The sequence below is a fragment of the Pongo pygmaeus genome, chromosome 5 (assembly GCF_028885625.2).
Source record: "Pongo pygmaeus isolate AG05252 chromosome 5, NHGRI_mPonPyg2-v2.0_pri, whole genome shotgun sequence".
Taxonomy (NCBI): Eukaryota; Metazoa; Chordata; class Mammalia; order Primates; family Hominidae; genus Pongo; species Pongo pygmaeus.
Window position 1 is genome coordinate 69,073,880 of NC_072378.2, and position 19,453 is coordinate 69,093,332.

General features: G+C 36.1%; 1 protein-coding gene across 1 annotated transcript in view; it reads right to left on the reverse strand.

Moving 5' to 3' along the window:
• LMBRD1 (LMBR1 domain containing 1) overlaps positions 1-19,453 on the reverse strand; it is a 126,985-nt gene that overhangs the window by 91,900 nt on the left and 15,632 nt on the right. Inside the window, exon 3 of the mRNA XM_054492349.2 lies at positions 18,471-18,531. Within this exon, the coding sequence (XP_054348324.1) occupies positions 18,471-18,531 (61 nt within the window). The remainder of the gene's footprint in view (positions 1-18,470; positions 18,532-19,453) is intronic.

The window sequence follows — 19,453 nt, forward strand, 5'->3', positions numbered from 1 at the left end:
AGCCATGCCATAATTTGCTGACTTGTAACTTAGATTGCTGAATATATTAATATAGTCCATTGTATGGGCATACTGCATTTTATTTAAACATTCACCAGTTGTTGGAGATTTGAATACTTTCCAGTATGGGACTACTATAAAAACTGCTACTATGAACATCTTTGCCTAGACATTGCATTCATTCCTATTGGGTAAATTCCTAGGAGTGGAACTGCTGGACCATATAGGAAATTTCACTTTTTAAAGAAGTTACAAATGGCTGGGTGTGGTGGCTCATGCCTGTAATCACAGCCCTTTGTGTGGCCGAGACAAGAGGATAACTTGAAGCTAGGAGTTCAAGACCAGCCTGGACAACACAGTAGAGACCCTGTCTCTACCAAACAACAACAAAAAAGGAAGTTACAAACTGTTTTTCCAAAACAACTACCCCATATTACATTCCCAATAGCATCATTCAAAGATTCTAGTTTCTCTATATACATGGCAGCACTTGGGTATTGTCTGTGTTTCTTACTACAGCCTGTTACAGACTGAATGTTGGTATCCCCGTAAAATCCATGTGTTGAAACCCTAACTCCCAGTGTGATAGTATTTGGAGGTGGGGTCTTTGGGGGGTAATTAGGATTAAATGAAGGCACAAAGTGGGATCCCATCATGGGACTGGTGTCCTTAGAAGAAGAGGAAGAGAGACCAGAGTTCATTCTCTGTCTCTGCCATGTAAGGACACAGCAAGAAGGTGGCCATCTACAAGCCAGGAAAAGGGTCTCCGCCAGGATTGAAGTTGTTGAGACCTTCAACTTGGACTTCCTAGCTTCCAGAATTGTGAGAAATAAATGTTTATTGATTAGGTCACCCAGTACGTGGTATTTTGTTAGAGAAGCCCAAACTGACTAGAAGACAGATTTTGGTACTGAGAAGTGGGCTGCTGTCCTAACACATATCTAAAAATATGGAGGTCACTTTGGAACATGCCACTGGACAATTTTTTTTAAAGTAATGTTATAAAATAGCAAAGAACTTGGGAACTGTGTTCTAGTGTTTTGTGGAAGGCAAAGTTTGCCAGTGATGAAACTGAATATTTACCTAAGGAGATTCCTAAGCAAAGTGTTGAAGAAGTGGCTTGATTCCTCCTGACTGTTTAGAATAAAATGAAAAAAGAAAAAAAAAAAGGAATTGTTAAGCAAAATGAGCCAGAACTTGAAGATCTGGAAAATTTTCAGCCTATCCACATTGCAAAAAAAAATGGAAAAGCTTGTTTTGAAGAGAACACTAAGGGTGAATTTGATAAGCAGATTAGTGAAGATATGAACCAAGAAGAACCTTATCAGCCATCCCAGCAGAAACACTGCCAGTTTGAACTGAAGGGGAGGAAAATGGGATGAAATGAAGGAAGGTTGATAGGCTTCTTGGATCCTACAGGACCAGATCACAAAGTTGTTTGGCTATGAAAATGTACTACTCTACAAGACATAAAAAGAATGTCCCCAAAGGTGATTAAGAGATCAAGGCTGCATCCTCATTTCAAAGGGGGTGGGAGGGGATTGTCTAGGTTTCAACATGTCAGAGAATAGCTGCCTTGAAGACTTGTGGGTACAACTCCTACCCATCAGAGCCTTGAGGTTTAACACTACCCCGAAGAATGGTAGAGGCAGGACCATCACCACAGTGGGTCCTGAAGGCATAGCGTCAAACCAAAGAAAACTATTTTTGAGCTATCTTATAATTCTAATAGTGTCTGCATTGCTAGGTTTTTTACTTTATTGAAACGCTTTTTTCCTTCTGAATTTTCCCTTAGAATGTCTATCCTATACCTGTACTGCCATTATATTTTAAAAGCAAATAACTTATCTGGTTTTAGAGGTTCACAGTCAGAGAATTATGACTCAGGATAAATTTTACTTGTGGTCACACACATATCTGATTTAGAAAATATTTAGACGAGACTTTGTACTTTAGAGTTGATGCTGCAACAATTTAAGATTCTTGGGGCTGTTAGGATGGAATAAAAGTATTTTGCATAGGAAATGGACATGGATTCTGGGCTGCCAGGAGTGGAATGTTATGCAGTAAGTTTGTCCCCCCAGAATTCATATGTTGAAGCCCTAACCCCAATGTGATAGTACTTGGAGATGAGGCCTTTGGGAGGTAATTAGGTTCAGATGAGGGCATGATGTTAGGGCCCCTGTGATGGCATTAGTGTCCTTATAAGAAGAGAAAGAGACCAGAGTACATGCGCTTGATCGTTACCTCACTTTCTCTCTCTATGCCATGTGAGGACACTGCGAGAAGGTAGCTAGCTATCTATAAGCATGGAAGAAGGCCTTCATTACAAATCAAATCTGCCAGCTCCAGAACTATGAGAAATACATGTTTGTTAAGACTCCCACCCTACATTTTGTTATAGCAGCCTTAACTAGTAAGACAGCATTCTAGCTGATGTGCTGGTATATCTCATTGAAAACGTAATTTACATTTCCCTAATCATTAATGATGTTGAAGATCTTTCTATGGGTTTGTAAGCCATTCATAAATCTTCCCTGATGAAATGCCTATTCAAATTTTTGCTTATTTTTTAATTGAATGGTTTTATTAATGATTAGTAAGATACATTCTGAATATAAGCCTTTTATGATTTATACATGATTTACAAATACGTTTGGCTTGTCTGTGGCTTATACTTATTTTTGTTTTAATTGTGTCTTTTGAAAGACAAAGATTTAATATTGATGAAGTATAACTTATTAAGGTTTCTCCTATGAATTATGCTTTTGGTGCCATATTTAAGAACTCTTTTTCTAACTTAAGGTCACCAAGATTGTATTCCTTAATTTCTTTTCTTTTTTTTTTTTTAATTTGAGACGGAGTCTTGCTGTGTGACCCAGGCTGGAGTACAGTGGCGTGATCCTGGCTTACTGCAACCTCTGCCTCCTGGGTTCAAGAGATTCTCCTGCCTCAGACTCCCCACATAGCTGGGATTACAGGAGCCTGCCACCACGTCCAGCTAATTTTTGTATTTTTAGTAGAGACAGGGTTTCACCATGTTGGCCAGGCTGGTCTTGAACTCCTGACCTCAAGTGATCTGCCAGCCTCGGCCTCCCCAAGTGCTGGGATTACAGGAGTGAGCCACCATGCCCACCCTCCCTTAATTTCTTCTAAAAGTATTATACTTTTACAGCTTAGGTCTATGATTGATTTTTGAGCATGGTATAAGGTAAGGCTCAAAAAAAACTCATTTTTTGCATATAATAGTCCAATTTTTCCCAGCAAAAATTTTTTTAATTGAATGGAATTAAACTGAATTGGCACAGCTATTGAAAATCAATTGACCATGAATATAAAGGTTTATTTTTGGACTCTGAATTTTATTGCATTGCTCTATATGCCTGACCATCTGCAATACTATATAGTCTTGTTTACTGAGTTTTATATTATGTTTTGAGATCTGAGGATGTAATTCTCTAATGTCATTTTTCTTTTCCAAAATGTTTTTTGGCTACTGTAAATCCTGTTGACTTCCACGTAAATTTTAGGATTGGCTTGTCAGTTTTTCAAAAATATTTTTAAAAGTCTGTGTGACTTTAATAGAGGCTGCATTCAACTTATAGGTCAGTTTGAGAGAAAACTGACATAATTACATCTTTACAGCATTGTGTTTTCAACCCCATAATATGGAATTGTTTATTTAAATCTTCTTTAATTTCTATCAGCAATTTTTCTGTAGTTTTCAGTGTAGAAATCTTATGCTTTTTTGTTAAATGTGAAGTACTTTTTTCACCCTTTTTGATGGTGTCTGATTGGAATTGCTTTTTTCAGTTCATCTGAATTGTCTGTTTCTAGTTTTCATATCAATCTTATACTTGTGATCCTGCTAACCTTACTTACTGGTTGTATTTGTCCATATATAGGTTCCCTGAAATTTTCTACCTATAGAATCTTATATCACCTATGAAAGTAAGACAGTAATAATTCTTTTCCAGTTTGGATGTATTTACTTAAGTAAATATTTAAATAACTAAACAATAAAAATTAAGTAAATTTATTCATTTAATTATTTATTTATTTACTCAGACTTATCACACTGGCTAGAATCACCAGTACAATGTTAGTTAAATAGCAGTGTTGAGAGCAGACATAGTTATCTTGCTCCTAATCTCAGAAAAAAAGTATTCAGTCTTTCACCACTAAGTATAATGTAGCTGCAGGCTTTTCATAGATGTCCTTTGTCAGCTTGGGAAGTTCTCCTCTGTATCTACTTTGCTGATAATTTTTAATCGATGATCGATACTGGAATTTTTTTTGCATCTATTGAGATGATCATTCATTTCTGTCCTAACATAGCATGTCCTAACATGCTAACATGTATGTTAAGTAAACTAATTTCTGGATATTAAAACAACCTTACTTTTCTGGGATGAATTCACTTTTGTCATACTACGTAATTCTTTTTATATGACACTGGATTCAGTTTCCTAAAATTTTAAGAATTCTGTGTCTACATTCACGAGGGATATTAGTCCACAGTTTCCCTTTCTTGTGATGTCTTTATATGATTTTGGTATGAAGGAAATAATGGCCTCAAGTGAACTGGGAAGTGTTCCTTCATCCTCTATTTCCTAAAAAGGTTGATAAAGGATTGGTATAATTTCTATTTATAATACATAAATAGAAATTAAATATTTAATATTTAAATTTATATTTAAATCTTATTTAAATTTATATATTTATATATTTAAATCTTATTTAAATATATAATTGGTATAATTATTTAAATACATAATATGTGAAATTCTTCACATATTTCTTATGTGACGAAATCTAGGTATGGGGTTCTCTTTGTGGGAATAGTTTAAATAAATAATTCAACTTCTATGCTTGCTACAGTGCTATTTCTTCTTAAATCAGTTATAGTAATTGCTTCAATTGGAAAATTGTCTAGGAATTTATCCACTTCATCTAATTTGTTGGTATAAAGTTACTCAACATTCCTTTGTAACTCTTTTAATTTCTGCGAAGTTGGTAATGCCACTTCTTTCATCCTTATTTTAATAATTTATATCCTTTTTCTCTTTTTCTCCCCCTTTCCTGATGCCCTAAGTCTGGCTAAAGATTTGCTGATTTCTTTTTTTTCAAAGAACCTACTTTGGTTTGAATTTTCTTTACTGTTTTTCAGTTTTCTATTTCATTGGTGTCTGCTCTAACCTTTATTTTTCTTCTGCTTGTTTAAAGTTCAGTTTGCTCTTCTTTTTCTGTTTTCCTAAGGTAGAAGTTTAGGTAGTTGAGAATTCTTTTTTAACAGATGGGTTTAAAGCTGCAAATTATCCTCTGAGCTCTGCTTGAGCTATATCCCGTAAATTTTGATATGTTACATTTTTATTTTCATTCTGTTCAAAATATTCTCCAGTCTACCTTGTGATTTCATCTTGATCCATGGGTTATTTAGAAGTATGTGGTTAAAATGCCAAATACTTGTGGATTGCCAAGATTTTTTTCCATTGCTGGTTTCTAATTTAATTACATTATGATTGGAAAATGCACTTTGTATGATTTTTAATCCTTTTAAATTTACTGATAATTATTTTATAACCTATCATATAGTCTATACTGAAGAATGTTCTCCGTGTGCTTTAAGTCAATTGTGTTCTGCATCCATTGGGATACAATTTTCTATATTTTTAAGTTCATCAATATTGTTGTTTACATCTTCTTAACCTTCACTGATTTTCTAACTGTTCTATCAGAAAACAATTATTTCCTAACCAGTAAAGAGTTGGTTACTCAAATTTCCAACTAATATTGTTGAATTATCTATTCTGCCTATCAGTTCTGCCCATTTTGAATTTGTGTATTTTAAAGCTGTTAATAGGTGCATATAGAATTATAACTTTTCTGTCATTTTAATGATTAACCATTTTATCATTATGAAATGTCCATTGTCTTAAAGTCTATTTTATTTGATATTAATATAGTCATTTCAGCTGTCAGAATTACTATTTGCATGGCATCTTTTTCTAACCTTTTCTTTAACCATATACTATTTGTGTCCCTGAATCTAAGGTGTTTCTCTTATAGACAACACATTGACGAATCTTCATTTGTTGATCCACTATGACAATCTCATTTGATTGGGGGTATTTAGACTACTTACACATAATATAACAATTATTGATATGACTGTAATTACATTTGCCATTTTATACTTTATTATGTCTTTTTTGTTGTTCCAGGCTTCTCCTTTACTACCTTATTTTGTATTAAAAGTTAGTTTCTACATTACCAATTCCTTATTTTATAGATATTTATAGATACATAAAATAAGTATATTTTTGAGTCATTTTCTTAGTGGTTGCTATGGGGATTATCCTACATACCTTAATTTATCACAATTTACCTTCAATTAATAGTCACACAATACAGGCAAAATATATTTTTTTTAAAAACTTGCTCCAAAATAGCTCTAATACTTCTTTTTCTTTGTGCCATTCTCATCATATATTTTATGTCTATATATTATAAACCCTAAATCCAACATTTACAGTGTTATAATTATTGCTTTATACAATCTTAAATCTTTTACAAAGGTAAGAAAAGGAGAAAAAATATAGTGCCTTTATATTAAACATTAACCATTATAATTTCTGATTTCTTTCTTCCTATGAATTTGGTTTACTGCCTAGTGTCATTTCTTTTCATCCTTAAAGACTTCCTTTAGCATTCTTGTCAGAAAGGGATTCTTGAAATGAATTTTCTCAGGTTTTATCTTGGAATGTCCTATTCCACCTTCATTTTTAGACGATTTTAGAGGACACAGAAATCTTTATTTTTTTTTCCTTTTCATTTTAGTGCCCTCTGGTGTCCACTATTTCACATTAGAAGTTAGTCACTAATCAAAAAGATGCTGCTATGTGATTTTTTGGCTGCTTTTAAATTTTTGTCTTTGGCTTTTAATAATTTAACAATGATTTGTCCAGGTCTGTATCTCTGTTTTTCCTACTTGGGCTTCACTGAGCTTCTTAGATGGGTAGATTGCTTTTTGGCCACAATTTCTTCAAACTTTTTTTCCTGCCCTCTTCTTTCTCTTTTCATTCTGAGATTCCCATCACACATACATAGGTAAACTTGATGCTGACCCACAGATCTCTGTGGCTCTACTGATTTCTCTTTAATCTTTCCTCTCTGATCTTCAGATTAGATCATCTACCTTTGAAATTCACTGCTTCTTTCTTCTGTCATGTCAAACCTCTGATAAGACCCTCTAGTAAATTTTTCACATCAGTTACTATATTCTTCAATCTCAGAATTTTCATTTTGTTATTTTTAAAATCATTTCTATCTCCTTTTTGAACATCTCTATTTGTCACACTTTATTTTCATTCTTAGCTTACTTTGCTGCTTTAAACTGATTTACAATAGCTGCTTTGAAGTCTTTGTCTGCTAAATCTAACATCTAGAAATACTGTTTCTACTATATGCTGTTTTCCTTAGCATTGTTCATGTTTTCCTATTTCTTTGCATATTTTATAATTTTATTGAAACTGGACATGTTAGACAATATGTTGTAGCAACTCTGTATTGTGTTTTTTGCTCCTGAAGGTTGCCTCTTTAATTCCTTCGTTCACTTATTTGGCAGGGTTAAGTCTGTAAAATCTGTTTTCCATACAGTGTGCAACTGCTGATGTCTCTATTTTTTTTAACTATTTTTTTAGTTTTTTTTTTTTTAATTTTTATCCCAACTCAAAAATATATGTATTTATTTAAATTACTGTTTTTAAGTCTGGCTTCCTAGGGATTGCTCCTGTGTCTACATAGCTTAATAATCAGACAATAACCAGAAAGAAACTTTGCTCAAACAACTCAAGCCAATAAGACTTCCAGCCCTTGCCAATGAACCTGCATATTGGTAGGAGAGTGTATTAAAAGTTCAGGCCAATTGCCCCTGGCTTTTCCTTTCTGGTCTCCTACACACATGTGTAGAGCCTCTAGGGCAGCCAGGAGTACATGACTAGGTTGGGCCCTCTCCAGTCTCCAATACACATGTATGCAGCTTCAGCCAGACATATGCTTGTCCCAATTATGACCACAGTCCCATGCTAGTAGAATCCTGGGTCCTCTCCACTCACCTGACTCCAAGATTGTCACTTCCATAAACAAGAGCACTAGAAGTGAGCACCACCCAACTGAGTGAGTCCCCTTCTGATACAGCAGTACAGCTGTAGGTCCTCCCTGGACCTACCCTGCCCTGGCAGATCTTCTGCAATAAGCAAGCTGGAATTTGGGGGTAGGGAAACATAACAGCCCTAGGCTGAAATACAAGAAACTACCACTGTCCCTTAGCAGTTTTTAAGCATAAACACTTCTCAGACTGTTGTATGTCTTTCATTGATTGCTAAAGAACTGAAGCTGTTGTTTTCTGTTCAGTTTTGTCCAACTTCATATTTGTTTTCTGGTGAGAGAATCTGCCAATTTTCACACTTGGCCATGGCTGAAATCCCACCCCACTCACCCAATCTTAACAACACGGAAGTACACATTATTCTCTCTCATTAACAAAGTAAGAAATTCAAGTGAGTTTCCCTAAATTACATAGAAAATAAAAAATTCATGAATTTCACAAATATTTGAGTACCTACTATGTGCCAATACCTGTTCTTTGTGCTTAAAACACATCAAGGACCAAAAGAGATAAAGATTCCTGCCCTAGCACAGTATAAATTCTAGCAGGGGGATACAAACAATAAACATAACTAAATTACATAATGCATCAGAATGTAATTAAAGGCTGTAAAGAAAAAAAAATAGACTAGGATAAAATGAGCCAGAGATTGAAGGTAGGCCTCATTCACAGGTAACATGTAAGCAAAGATTTAAAGGCTAAAGGAGCTAAATTAGTCAAGTAAATAACTGGAAGAAAAGCATTCTAAGCAAAGGGAACATAAAGCAAAGGGTCTAAGGTAGGAGTGAAACTGCAATGTTCAAGGAACATTAATAACAACATTAATATAACAGTGATGGAGAGATGTACTAGTTATCTATTACCATGTAAGAGGCTACTCAAAACTTAGTGGTTTAAAAAAACATTTACTGACAGATTCTATGAGTCAAGAATATGAGCACAGTTTAGCTAGGTCCCCAAGCTCATAATTTCTCCCAAGGCTGCAATCAAGATGTTAGCCAATGCAGCAGTTATCCCAGAGCTTGACTGGGGAAGAACCTGCTTCCAGGTTCACTCACTGGGTTTTTGGCAGGATTCAGTTCCTCACTAGCTGTTGGCTGGAGGCCGCTATCAGTTCCTTGCTATGTGGCAGGAACTCCATAAGGCAGTACACAAACTGGCAGCTTGCTTAATATAAGCAGGCAAGAGAAAAAGCCAAGGAGTACAAGCAAGACAAAGTCTTCTACCTAATCTCAGAAGTGACATCCCATCAGCGTCATTTTAGCCACATTCTCTTTGGCAGACGTAAATTTCTAGGTCCAGCACACACTCAAAAGGAGGGAATTACATAAGGGCATGAATATTAGGAGGTGGACAGCATTGTGGGCCATCATGAGAGTTTGCCTAGCACAGCAAAATAGTAGATGAGGACAAAGAAGTTTGTGGGGTGGGGAAGAATGTCAGATCACATAAGGCCCTGCAGGCTTCAGTAATGACTTTGTCATTTCCTGTGAATTACATGGGAAGCTACTTCAGGGTTTTAAGCAGATAAAGAACAGAAGTGTCATTTTTTAAAGAATCACTCTGACTGCTATATTGTGAATAAAACAAGGGTAGAAAAGACAGACTCCTGTGATAACCCCAAAAGAGACAATGGTGTCTTAGACAGGATGATAGCCAGAAAAAAAAAGGTAGTGAGAAGTGGTCAGATTCTAGATAAATTTTGAAAATCAAGCACAAGGGAATTTTCTGCCATATTTGACACAAAATATGAAAAAGTAAAGATTCAAGGATGACTCTAAGGTTTTCAGCCTGAGAAACTCTATCCTTCTTGTTGCTATCCACTACAAGAAAAAAACCTACTGTATGACAGATTAAAGGTCAGTTGCTTTAGAAATGTTAAATTTGAGATGTCTTTGATTTTTTGGTAGAGAGTTCTATAACGGTTGGACATAGGATTGTGAAGTTCCAGAGAGGTCTACACAAAGATTCGAAACGGGGAATTGGGCATATAGGTGATATTTAGAAGGAAGCAATGGTATAAAATCGCCAAAGGATTAACTGAAACAGAACAGGTTCAAGGATTAACCCTTGGGACATACAAATATTTTAAAAGGTCAGAAAAAAGAGAACGAACCAACAAAGGAAACTCAAAAGGCACAACCAAGAACATAAGAAGAAAAACCAAGAACATATGTCTCAGTCTCCAAAATCTGGAGTGTGAAGGAAGGTTTATGATATTAATGTGACAAATCACCAGTTCATTTAGAGACAAAAAGTACAAGTCACACTAGTTATAAGTCCAAAAGATCACTTGCTTTCTTAGTATTTCCAACTGGAAACAAATTCTTAGGCTACTAGGTCTCTAGAGATTATCTAGATAATCTCCTGAGCAAACTTAACAGAAACCACTTAGAAAACATCACCTTTAATTAAGAATACTTTCTTTTAAAAAGGGGGAAAAGGGGCAGAAGACAGGACACAACTGTATCTTATCAAACAAGATTTTATAAAAAGGATTTTGAATCAAACAAATCTCATAATTAGTCTCAGTCTTTCTATCTTGTCTGGAAAAGCACTGAAATATATTATTAGAGATGTTTTCAAAACAATAGTGTCAAGAAAATTGAAATTTGATGAGAAATTAGTCAGTTCTTTCAATATTAACTTTCCTATATCATTGCACTAACAGAGAAAATTTCTCTTGTTCTCTTATCTGATTTGAATAAACAGCAGTAAATAACACCTATTTAGCACTAATCACATGTCTCACACTCCTAACATTATGAAGTAGGTACTACTTTATCACCATTTCACAGGTGGAGAAATCACAAAGAAGTCAACTTCAAAGGTCTCACGTACTCTTCTCAAGTTAGATTCTAGGAGTTGTAAACCCTACTGCGATTTGAATGTGTCCCTCAAAGTTCATGATCACTAGCCAATATGGTAGTTTTGGGAGGTAGGGCCTAATGGAAGGTGTTTGGGTAGCAAGGGTGACGGTTCATGAGTGGATTAATGTCATTATCATCTGAGTGGGTTCATTATAAAAGGATGTGTGTGCCTCTGTTGCCCTTCTGCCACGGGATGACAGCAGGAAGGCCCTTATCAGATGCCAGTTCCTTCATCTTGAATCTCCCAGCCTCCAGAACTACGAGCCAATAAATTTCTGTTCCTTACAAATTACCAAGTTTTGAGTATTCCATTTTAACAGCACAAAACACACTAAGATAAACCTAAGTTCAAAATACACAAAAAAGTTTCCAGATACAAATTATCAGCACCTAATCAATAGGGAATTAAGAGAAACTTCCAAAAAACTCTCTTAGGTGCTCTAAAAGTCTGGCATAGAAACTGGAACTGAAAATCTTCCCGGTCCATCTTATTCCCCCTTAGTTCCATAACTTAATTCATCTAAATATGTGTACACTTTGACTCACTCCTATTTTTACTACAAAATTGTTTAACAGCAAAAAAAAATTTTATTGAACACCTAATAAACTGGGATTTTTGACTATGAATATCCATACAATGGAAAACAATGCAGCAAAAATCTTTTAAATGTACATATATAATATCTTCTTAACAGCTGCATTTGAAAAGACCAAATATTGTCAACAACCCCGTTTTTCATCAACACTAGCATGGATAAACTATGGTATGTTAATATAGTAATAAGAATCAACAGAGTACTGTTGCCTGCATCAATATAGATGTTTCAAATATGTTACACACTAAAGAAGCCAAACACAAAACATTATGAACTACATGATTCAATTTACATCTGCACACAAGATGATAGCCTGAAAACCAGTGTCAAGAGAAGAAAGTCTATGTGGATGATATGGTTTGGCTCTGTCCCCATTTAAGTGGCTCTGTCCCCACTTAAATCTCATCTTGAATTGTAATAATCCCCATGTGTCATGGGAGGGACCCGGTGGAAAGTAAGGGAATCATGGGGACGGGTATTTCCCATGCCATTCTCATGACAGTGAATAAGTCTCACGAGATCTGATGGTTTTACATAAAGGGGAGTTCCCCTGCACATGCTCTTGCCTGCCACCATGTTAGATGTGACTTTGCTCCTCTTCGCCTTCCACCATGATTATGAAGCCTCCCCAGCCATGTGGAACTGTGAGTCCATTAAACCTCTTTTTCTTTATAAATTACCCAGTCTTGGGTATGTCTTTATTAGCAGTGGGAGAACAGGCTAATAACATGAGGAATTGATAGGCCAATTACAGAAGAACTGAACAAAAATAGCCTCAAATAATTCCTGCTTAGGGTTTGGGATAGTTTTAACTCATTTACCCCCTGCCTTTCATTAATTTCTTTTACATGAATTTCCTTTTACTTAATGTTTTTTCTCACTTCTTACTTTTGCATGCATGCAGGGGTTGTAGAAATAGGGAGAGGCCAAATATAAAGATAAAAATAAATTTGAAATAAAAACAATTTAGATAAAAGGCTAAAACACAGACAACATAAGGGATAAAAGGACTGCATAGCAGGCTTAAATATGAAATTAAACAGAACTCAGAAGTCACTGCTAAGCCTGCATAGCAGGTCTAAATACGAAATTAAACAAAACTCAGAACTCAAAACTCACACAAGGGCAGTTTTATAAAAGAAAAGAGTAGGCTGAGTGTGGTGGCTTATGCCTGTAATCCCAATACTTTGAGAGGCCAAGGTGGGAGCACTGCTTGAGCCCAAGGAGTTCAAGTTTACAGTGAGCTATGATCATGCCACCGCACTCCTGCCCAAAATACAGTGAGATGGAAGGAAGGAAGGAAGGAAGAAAGGAGGGAAGGAAAAGATGAAGAACTAAATAAAACATTCAAAAGAAATAAAAGGTACGAATCCTTAAAGTTTCTGGGGCGGGCATAACCTTCCCAGATGAGGGAGTCTCCCGATCACAGAGTCCTTAGGTGTGCAGGGAATAGGATGAAAATGAACAACTTTACCCTCTCATACTTCAACAAGCTCCAGGAAACTGAATCTGCTTTGTAAGTAGCTTCAGTTAATGAGGATTATTAATAACTAATCAACAGCTGGGGAGTGCTCACAAGGAGAAGCAGCAGGCAGCCTGATTTCTGCCAGCTTCTCAGAACAAAACACCCCAAATTCCATTAATATAACAGAAGATCCTTAAAAATGTGGTTTCCAGACCCTAGGATTTGCAGAGATCCTTTCAGGGTATTCACAACATCAAAACTATTTGCATAATGATACTAAGATGTTATGTGTCTTTCCACCATGTTTACAGTTAAACTAATGGTGCAAAAACAACAGTGGATAAAACTGCTGCCCCTTTACAGGAATTAAGATAGTAGACTCAAATTATACTAGCAGTCATTGTATTCTTCAGGGAGGAGGGAGATTTGAGCCTTTTATTCACAAAAGTCCCTTTTGAAGCAGTAAAAATTCTAGTGTCCACATTTGCATATATATCCTTTTAATATTCTGACAGGAAATACACATAAACCATGCTATACTTGTGTCTCACAACATCTCAGTTTTGTCTGCACTCTTTGAGTTGTGAGCTACACTAGCCACTTTTTTTTCAAAGAACATCATTTTTACTTGAAAGAACAACTGACAGATAAGCAATGGTTATCCAGATTTGATTATTAGACAGGCTTTCTCAAAAATGAACAGTGAGACTGTCACATGAAATGAAATAAGTGACAGTATTTGTTACCAATGATAAAACTGAAGCTTTCAAGAGAAAATTAGAATGTTGGAAAACTTGAATCTATCTTTGAGTTTTACAGCTTCTCAATATATACTTTTCTGATAAGAATAATGGCGATATTAACAAATGTGGTTTCTTCAATGTATAATGATATGTGTCAACATTCAGAAGACCTATATTATTCACTGAACAAATAGTTTCCAAATGAATAAGGCATAATATCAACTGCCTTATTTGGCATTTGACAAATGGACAAAAGATCCATTCAAAGTGCAAATGGGCCAATAGATTTCAATGTCATGGAGCATGAAAAAGCAGTGAGACTATAAATTTGAATCAGTAGTTTGAAAGTAGTTAACACTCCTAAACAATTTCATTGAGGAAGATGACTAAAACTTCTTTAGGAGTTTTAAGAGTTTAAACCTTTTTGATCAGTTTGTCTTCTATGAAAAACTAACTAGCATCTAAACTAGCACCTAAACTGGTACCTAAGAAAACTTGACACATACAGAAAAAACCCTGCATTAGTAACTCTATGAAGGAAAATACGTATACAGTTTACTCAAAGTTATCATGAATTAAGCATCTAAACATTAATCTTAATATTCTAGAAAAGAGATTATCACATGATCTGTTAACAGAAAGCTCTTCTTTTGAAAACACACATGGAACCCGAACATAAAAGACAATTAAAGCATAAGTAGGTCCCATGGAGTCAATGCTTAGCCGCCTTATCCCTCAAACCTTTATCTCATTGCACATGCACATGAGACATCTTTAGAAAAGCCACTCACTTAGGCCACTGGTTTCTAAACTTGGCTGTGCTAAAATCAGAATCAGCACCATTAACTTTTTAGTAATAGATTCACAGGCTGCCTATCACAACAAAGTAAATTAGAATCTCTCTGGATACAATCTACCATTCTGTATTATTTAAAATGTCCCCAGTGGGCAGGCGCAGTGGCTCACGCCTGTAATCCCAGCACTTTGAGGCGGGCAGATCGCTTGAGGTCAGGAGTTCGAGACTAGCCTGACCAACATGGCAAAACCACATCTCTACTAAAAATACAAAAATTAACTGAGCATGGTGGCGAACACTTGTAATCCCAGCTACTCGGAAGGCTGAGGCAAGAGAATCACTTAAACCTGGGAGGTGAAGGTTGCAGTGAGCCGAAATTGTGCCACTACACTCCAGCCTGGACAACAGAGGGAGGCTCGGTCTCAAAAAAATTAAAAAAGGGGTCCAGGCACAATGAGTGGCTCACATTTGTAATCCCAGCACTTTGGGAGGCTGAGGCAGGAGGATCACCTGAGGTCAGGAGTTCGAGACCAGCCTGGCCAACATGGTGAAACTTTGTCTCTACTAAAAATACAAAAAATTATCTGGGTGTGATGACATGTGCCTATAATCCCAGCTAGTAGGGAGGGTGAGGCAGGAGAATTGCTTGAACCCAGGAGGCGGAGGTTGCAGTGAGCCGAGACTGCACCACTGCACTTCAGCCTGCGCAACACAGCAAGACTCTGTCGCAAAAAAAAAAAAAAAAAAAAAAAAAAAAAGGGCCCCAGATGATTTCTGAAGCTGCTCTTGGGAGTTCAGTGCTGCTAATTATTCTTATAAGTAACATCCCCAGTACTATTTATCAAAAGGCAGGTCACTTAACAGTAAGAAGCTACAGCTGAGGAAATAAGAACTACTTTGGGCTATGCCATTTACTGACAAAGTGATCTTCAACATCTCTCCACATCAATTTCTTCATCTGTGAAAGGTAGAAAATACAAAAAAAAAAAAGGGAGAGAGGGCATTCATGAAAACTAGATAAGATTTTGAATGTAAAAGTCTTACACAGTGCCTGGCAAGGTTAGATCATGAAAATATGTTGATATATTAGGAGGAATAGGAAGGATTAGACGAACTTAGCCTCTGACAGAAGAGATGGATAAAAACTGTGTTTTCTATTTGAACTCTGTATAGTCCTCAAAATCCAGGAGAAGACAAATTAGATGTTTCCTATTAGGGCAGTTAGATAGTATCTAGCATTTCAAAAGAAACAGCTGAGCTTCAGGATAGTAACTACCTTCAAAGCTGTGGAATCCTTTCAGGGTCCTAGCTGTAGGTCACCTCTGGGTCAGAGCCAAAGGCCTATTAGCCATAGCTGAGATGGAGATGACTAATATTATACCACTAACCATTCATACTATCCAATTAAATTTTCTTGTTTTGATTCCATGGTCAGAAAACAAATTTTTCAATTCATAATCTGGCTTTTTAAACAAATTTTTTTCCTAGATCAGTGTCTCAACTATCCTATTCAAAGCAATTATATTTCTCACTATAAATTAAGTTATATAAGAAATCAGGCCTTAAGTTTGACATCTTAAGGCTTGTAATGATTAAGACATTACAAGACATCTACTGTTCGTAATGATTAACTTATTACCCAGGCATTTAAAATGATACTAAGGGCACATTATCCTTGAGTGGATTGAGGACACACTATCTTTGGGAGGACTAAGAAAAATACTTACTAAAATTCTTTTCTGTGGGCTTAATTCTCTCCATGGAACAAAGTGAAAAAGGCTGCATGAATTAACATTCCAGTTTACAAGTCTTTTGCGAACTTAGTTACAAAGGATTAGTCCAATGGCCTCTAGGTTCAACGATAAGATACAGTTCACAGACCTTGACTTCATTAACGTATAAATTGGCTTATCATATGTTCTACAGAATCACTACACTTTAGTGTCATACAGGTGACAGACCTCCCCCTCTAAAACTTTGTGTAGAAGTATTTATATTCTATTTATACTAAAAAGGCAACATTCTACTTAATATAGCTCTATTTCAAAACTTTTAACTTAATAGGTCAAAATTGTATTTTATTATATTTAATATATTCATCAGAAATAATAAATTATATTTTGAAATTTCATAAATTCTAAAATCTACCTGAAAGAAATAAAATTTCATAGGGCCTACAGATTTTAGATTAGGATAAAGGCAAAGGAGCAAAGCAGCTGAATTAAAATTCAATGGGGACGGGCACGGTGGCTCACACCTGTAATCCCAGCACTTCGGGAGGCCAGGATGGGCGGATCACTAGGTCAGGAGTTAAAGACCAGCCTGGCCAACATGGTGAAACCCCGTCTCTACTGAAAATACAAAAGTTAGCTGGGCGTGATGGTGTGTGCCTGTAATCCCAGCTACTCGGGAGGCCGAGGCAGGAGAATCGCTTGAACCCATGAGGCAGAGGCTGCAGTGAGCCGAGACTGTGCCACTGCACTCCAGCCTTGGCAACAGGGCAAGACTCAGTCTCAAAAAAAAAAAAAAAAACACAATTCAATGGAACTCGAAAACATATCCCATCCATAGAAACTTTTGTAGATTTTTTTCAGTTTCCCATTTAATGGCCTACTGAAATCTTATTCAGCATCTTTATTGCTGAAAAAAATGACATCCCTCTCCTAACTCAACAATGACACTTTTTTAATAAAACACAAGTTTCATGTTTATTCAAAGAGAAAATTCTGGAAACATTTAGCTTTTGTATTATTATAAAGCTTTTATAATCTAATACTGAGAAGGATGTTTGAGGGAGGGAAGGAGGAGGAGCCAAGCAACCATAAGTCCGGGATTAAAATGACTCTGTGGAGAATAAAGTTGATAGTACAAATTCCCCGGAGACTGCAGTCTACTAATGGCAATACTTAGAAAAAATTTTTAGAAAATTGAAATTTAAAATCAAGAAAACAGGAGTGGGAAATTGGTAATGATAAAAGGAGAGGTGAGATTTAAAGTAACTTGATTGAACTGCTACAAAGAAGTGTTACAAAGTGAATCTAAATGAAGCAAAGTAGCTTCAAGAAGTTTCAGGATTTTGAGAATGAATATTTATTCCTGTTGTAGAAAACAGAAATCTCATATGTGGTTTCAAAATTAAAAGTTTATATGTAGCTTTATATTGTAGGAGTTATTAAGAAATTATTGTAGGCAGATAGAGAGGAAAAGGGTCCTTAGGAAGTTTTCATCTTTTAAAGCATCTCCAGAAAAGTTTCTTCCCTGGCTCTAGAGCCAGGCCGGCAACCTTCGATATGCAAATGCAAGCCATTAGAAACTGGGTCCACCCAAACCCGCACTCTTCTTCTTGCCCTTGCCCCACATGTTCCTGGTGACATGGCTGTCCCCACATATCCCCACCTGTGTAGAAGATCATGGCACCCTGTATTTGCATATTAAAAGGCTAGGGTGGGAGGGTCCTTTTTTTTTTTTTTTTTGCAGGCTATATGGATGACATGCCTGGTCAAACCAATCCCCTGAGCCCTATGCAAATCAAACACTGCCACCTCCAGCCTCTTCATATACCTGACTGGTATCTGTGGAAGGTGGGGTTCCCTCTCTTGGCTTTGGAGCTCCCCTCCCTCTGTCTCTGTACAGGAGAGCTTCTTATTTCTTTCTTCCCGCTTCTTTCTTGCCTATTAAACTCCCTGCTCCTTAAAACTACTCCACGTGTGTCCATGTCATTTTTTTCTAATTCGACCCAAGAGGAAGAACCTGGGGTTCTCCACTCATTGGAGCCGTATCAATATTTTGGTTAGCAGTCCAAATAGGGAAAGAAACTGAAAGATACTTACTATAGTAACCATATAATACAGTGTCCTCAATCTGTCTGCTGACATTAGCATTAGCCCAGTCCTAGGATAAAAGGAAACAATAGAAATATTAATGAAACATCCATTTGCCTAACAATTAAGAGTCAAGTTTTAATATGACTGAATATCACTTCCAAAATCTATCCACTCAAATAAAAACAATCTATGTCTTCAATAAGTGAGAGACAGACAATAGACAAATTTCAGTATGTAAATGCTGAGATAAGACAACACAGTTCTGGGAAAACACAAAGACAAAAGGCACCTAACTCAGACTGAAGATCAGGAATGGCTTCTCAAAAATGACTAAACTGAGACCTGAAAGGAGGGAGAATGATCTCAGGAAAACAGAGAAAATAGTAGGAAGGAAAGAAGGGAGTAAAGAACATACACAGAACGTTTGAAAAAAACTTCAAGAAGCTAAATATAGATTCAATTGAGCTTTTGGAAAGGTAAGAGAAAGCAGGTGGAGAGAGGGAAGAGACGGACATATATGTCAGAGGCTTGTGAGTCATGCTGAGTATTTTGGACTTTGTCCTAAGGGCAATGGAAAACAGTGATGAATTTTATGCAGAGAGTAACAAACCTAATTAGTACTTCAAAAAGAACATATTTGAGCATATTATACATTTTTTTAAAACCTACAGGAAAAATCAGTCTAATCTCCTTTGCATTCATCCCACACAAGTGTTGTTCGAATTACTAAGCTTAGAAAATATAATTCAAATTAATCTTTTCCAATAGAAAAAAAAAAATCTATACCCTATTATGTCAGAACTAAGGTACAATGTCAAGCCTTTTGGCCTATACTCTAAATTCTGTGCATGTGAAAAATTAAATGTGGAGAATCTAAAGGACTTATCACTGCTATTAAGTATAAAGCAAAATTCAGAATCCAGGTCAATGTTTTATAAACACTTAAAGAGCTCAAGTCAGTGTCAACATCCTATGAATGCTCCTAAAAA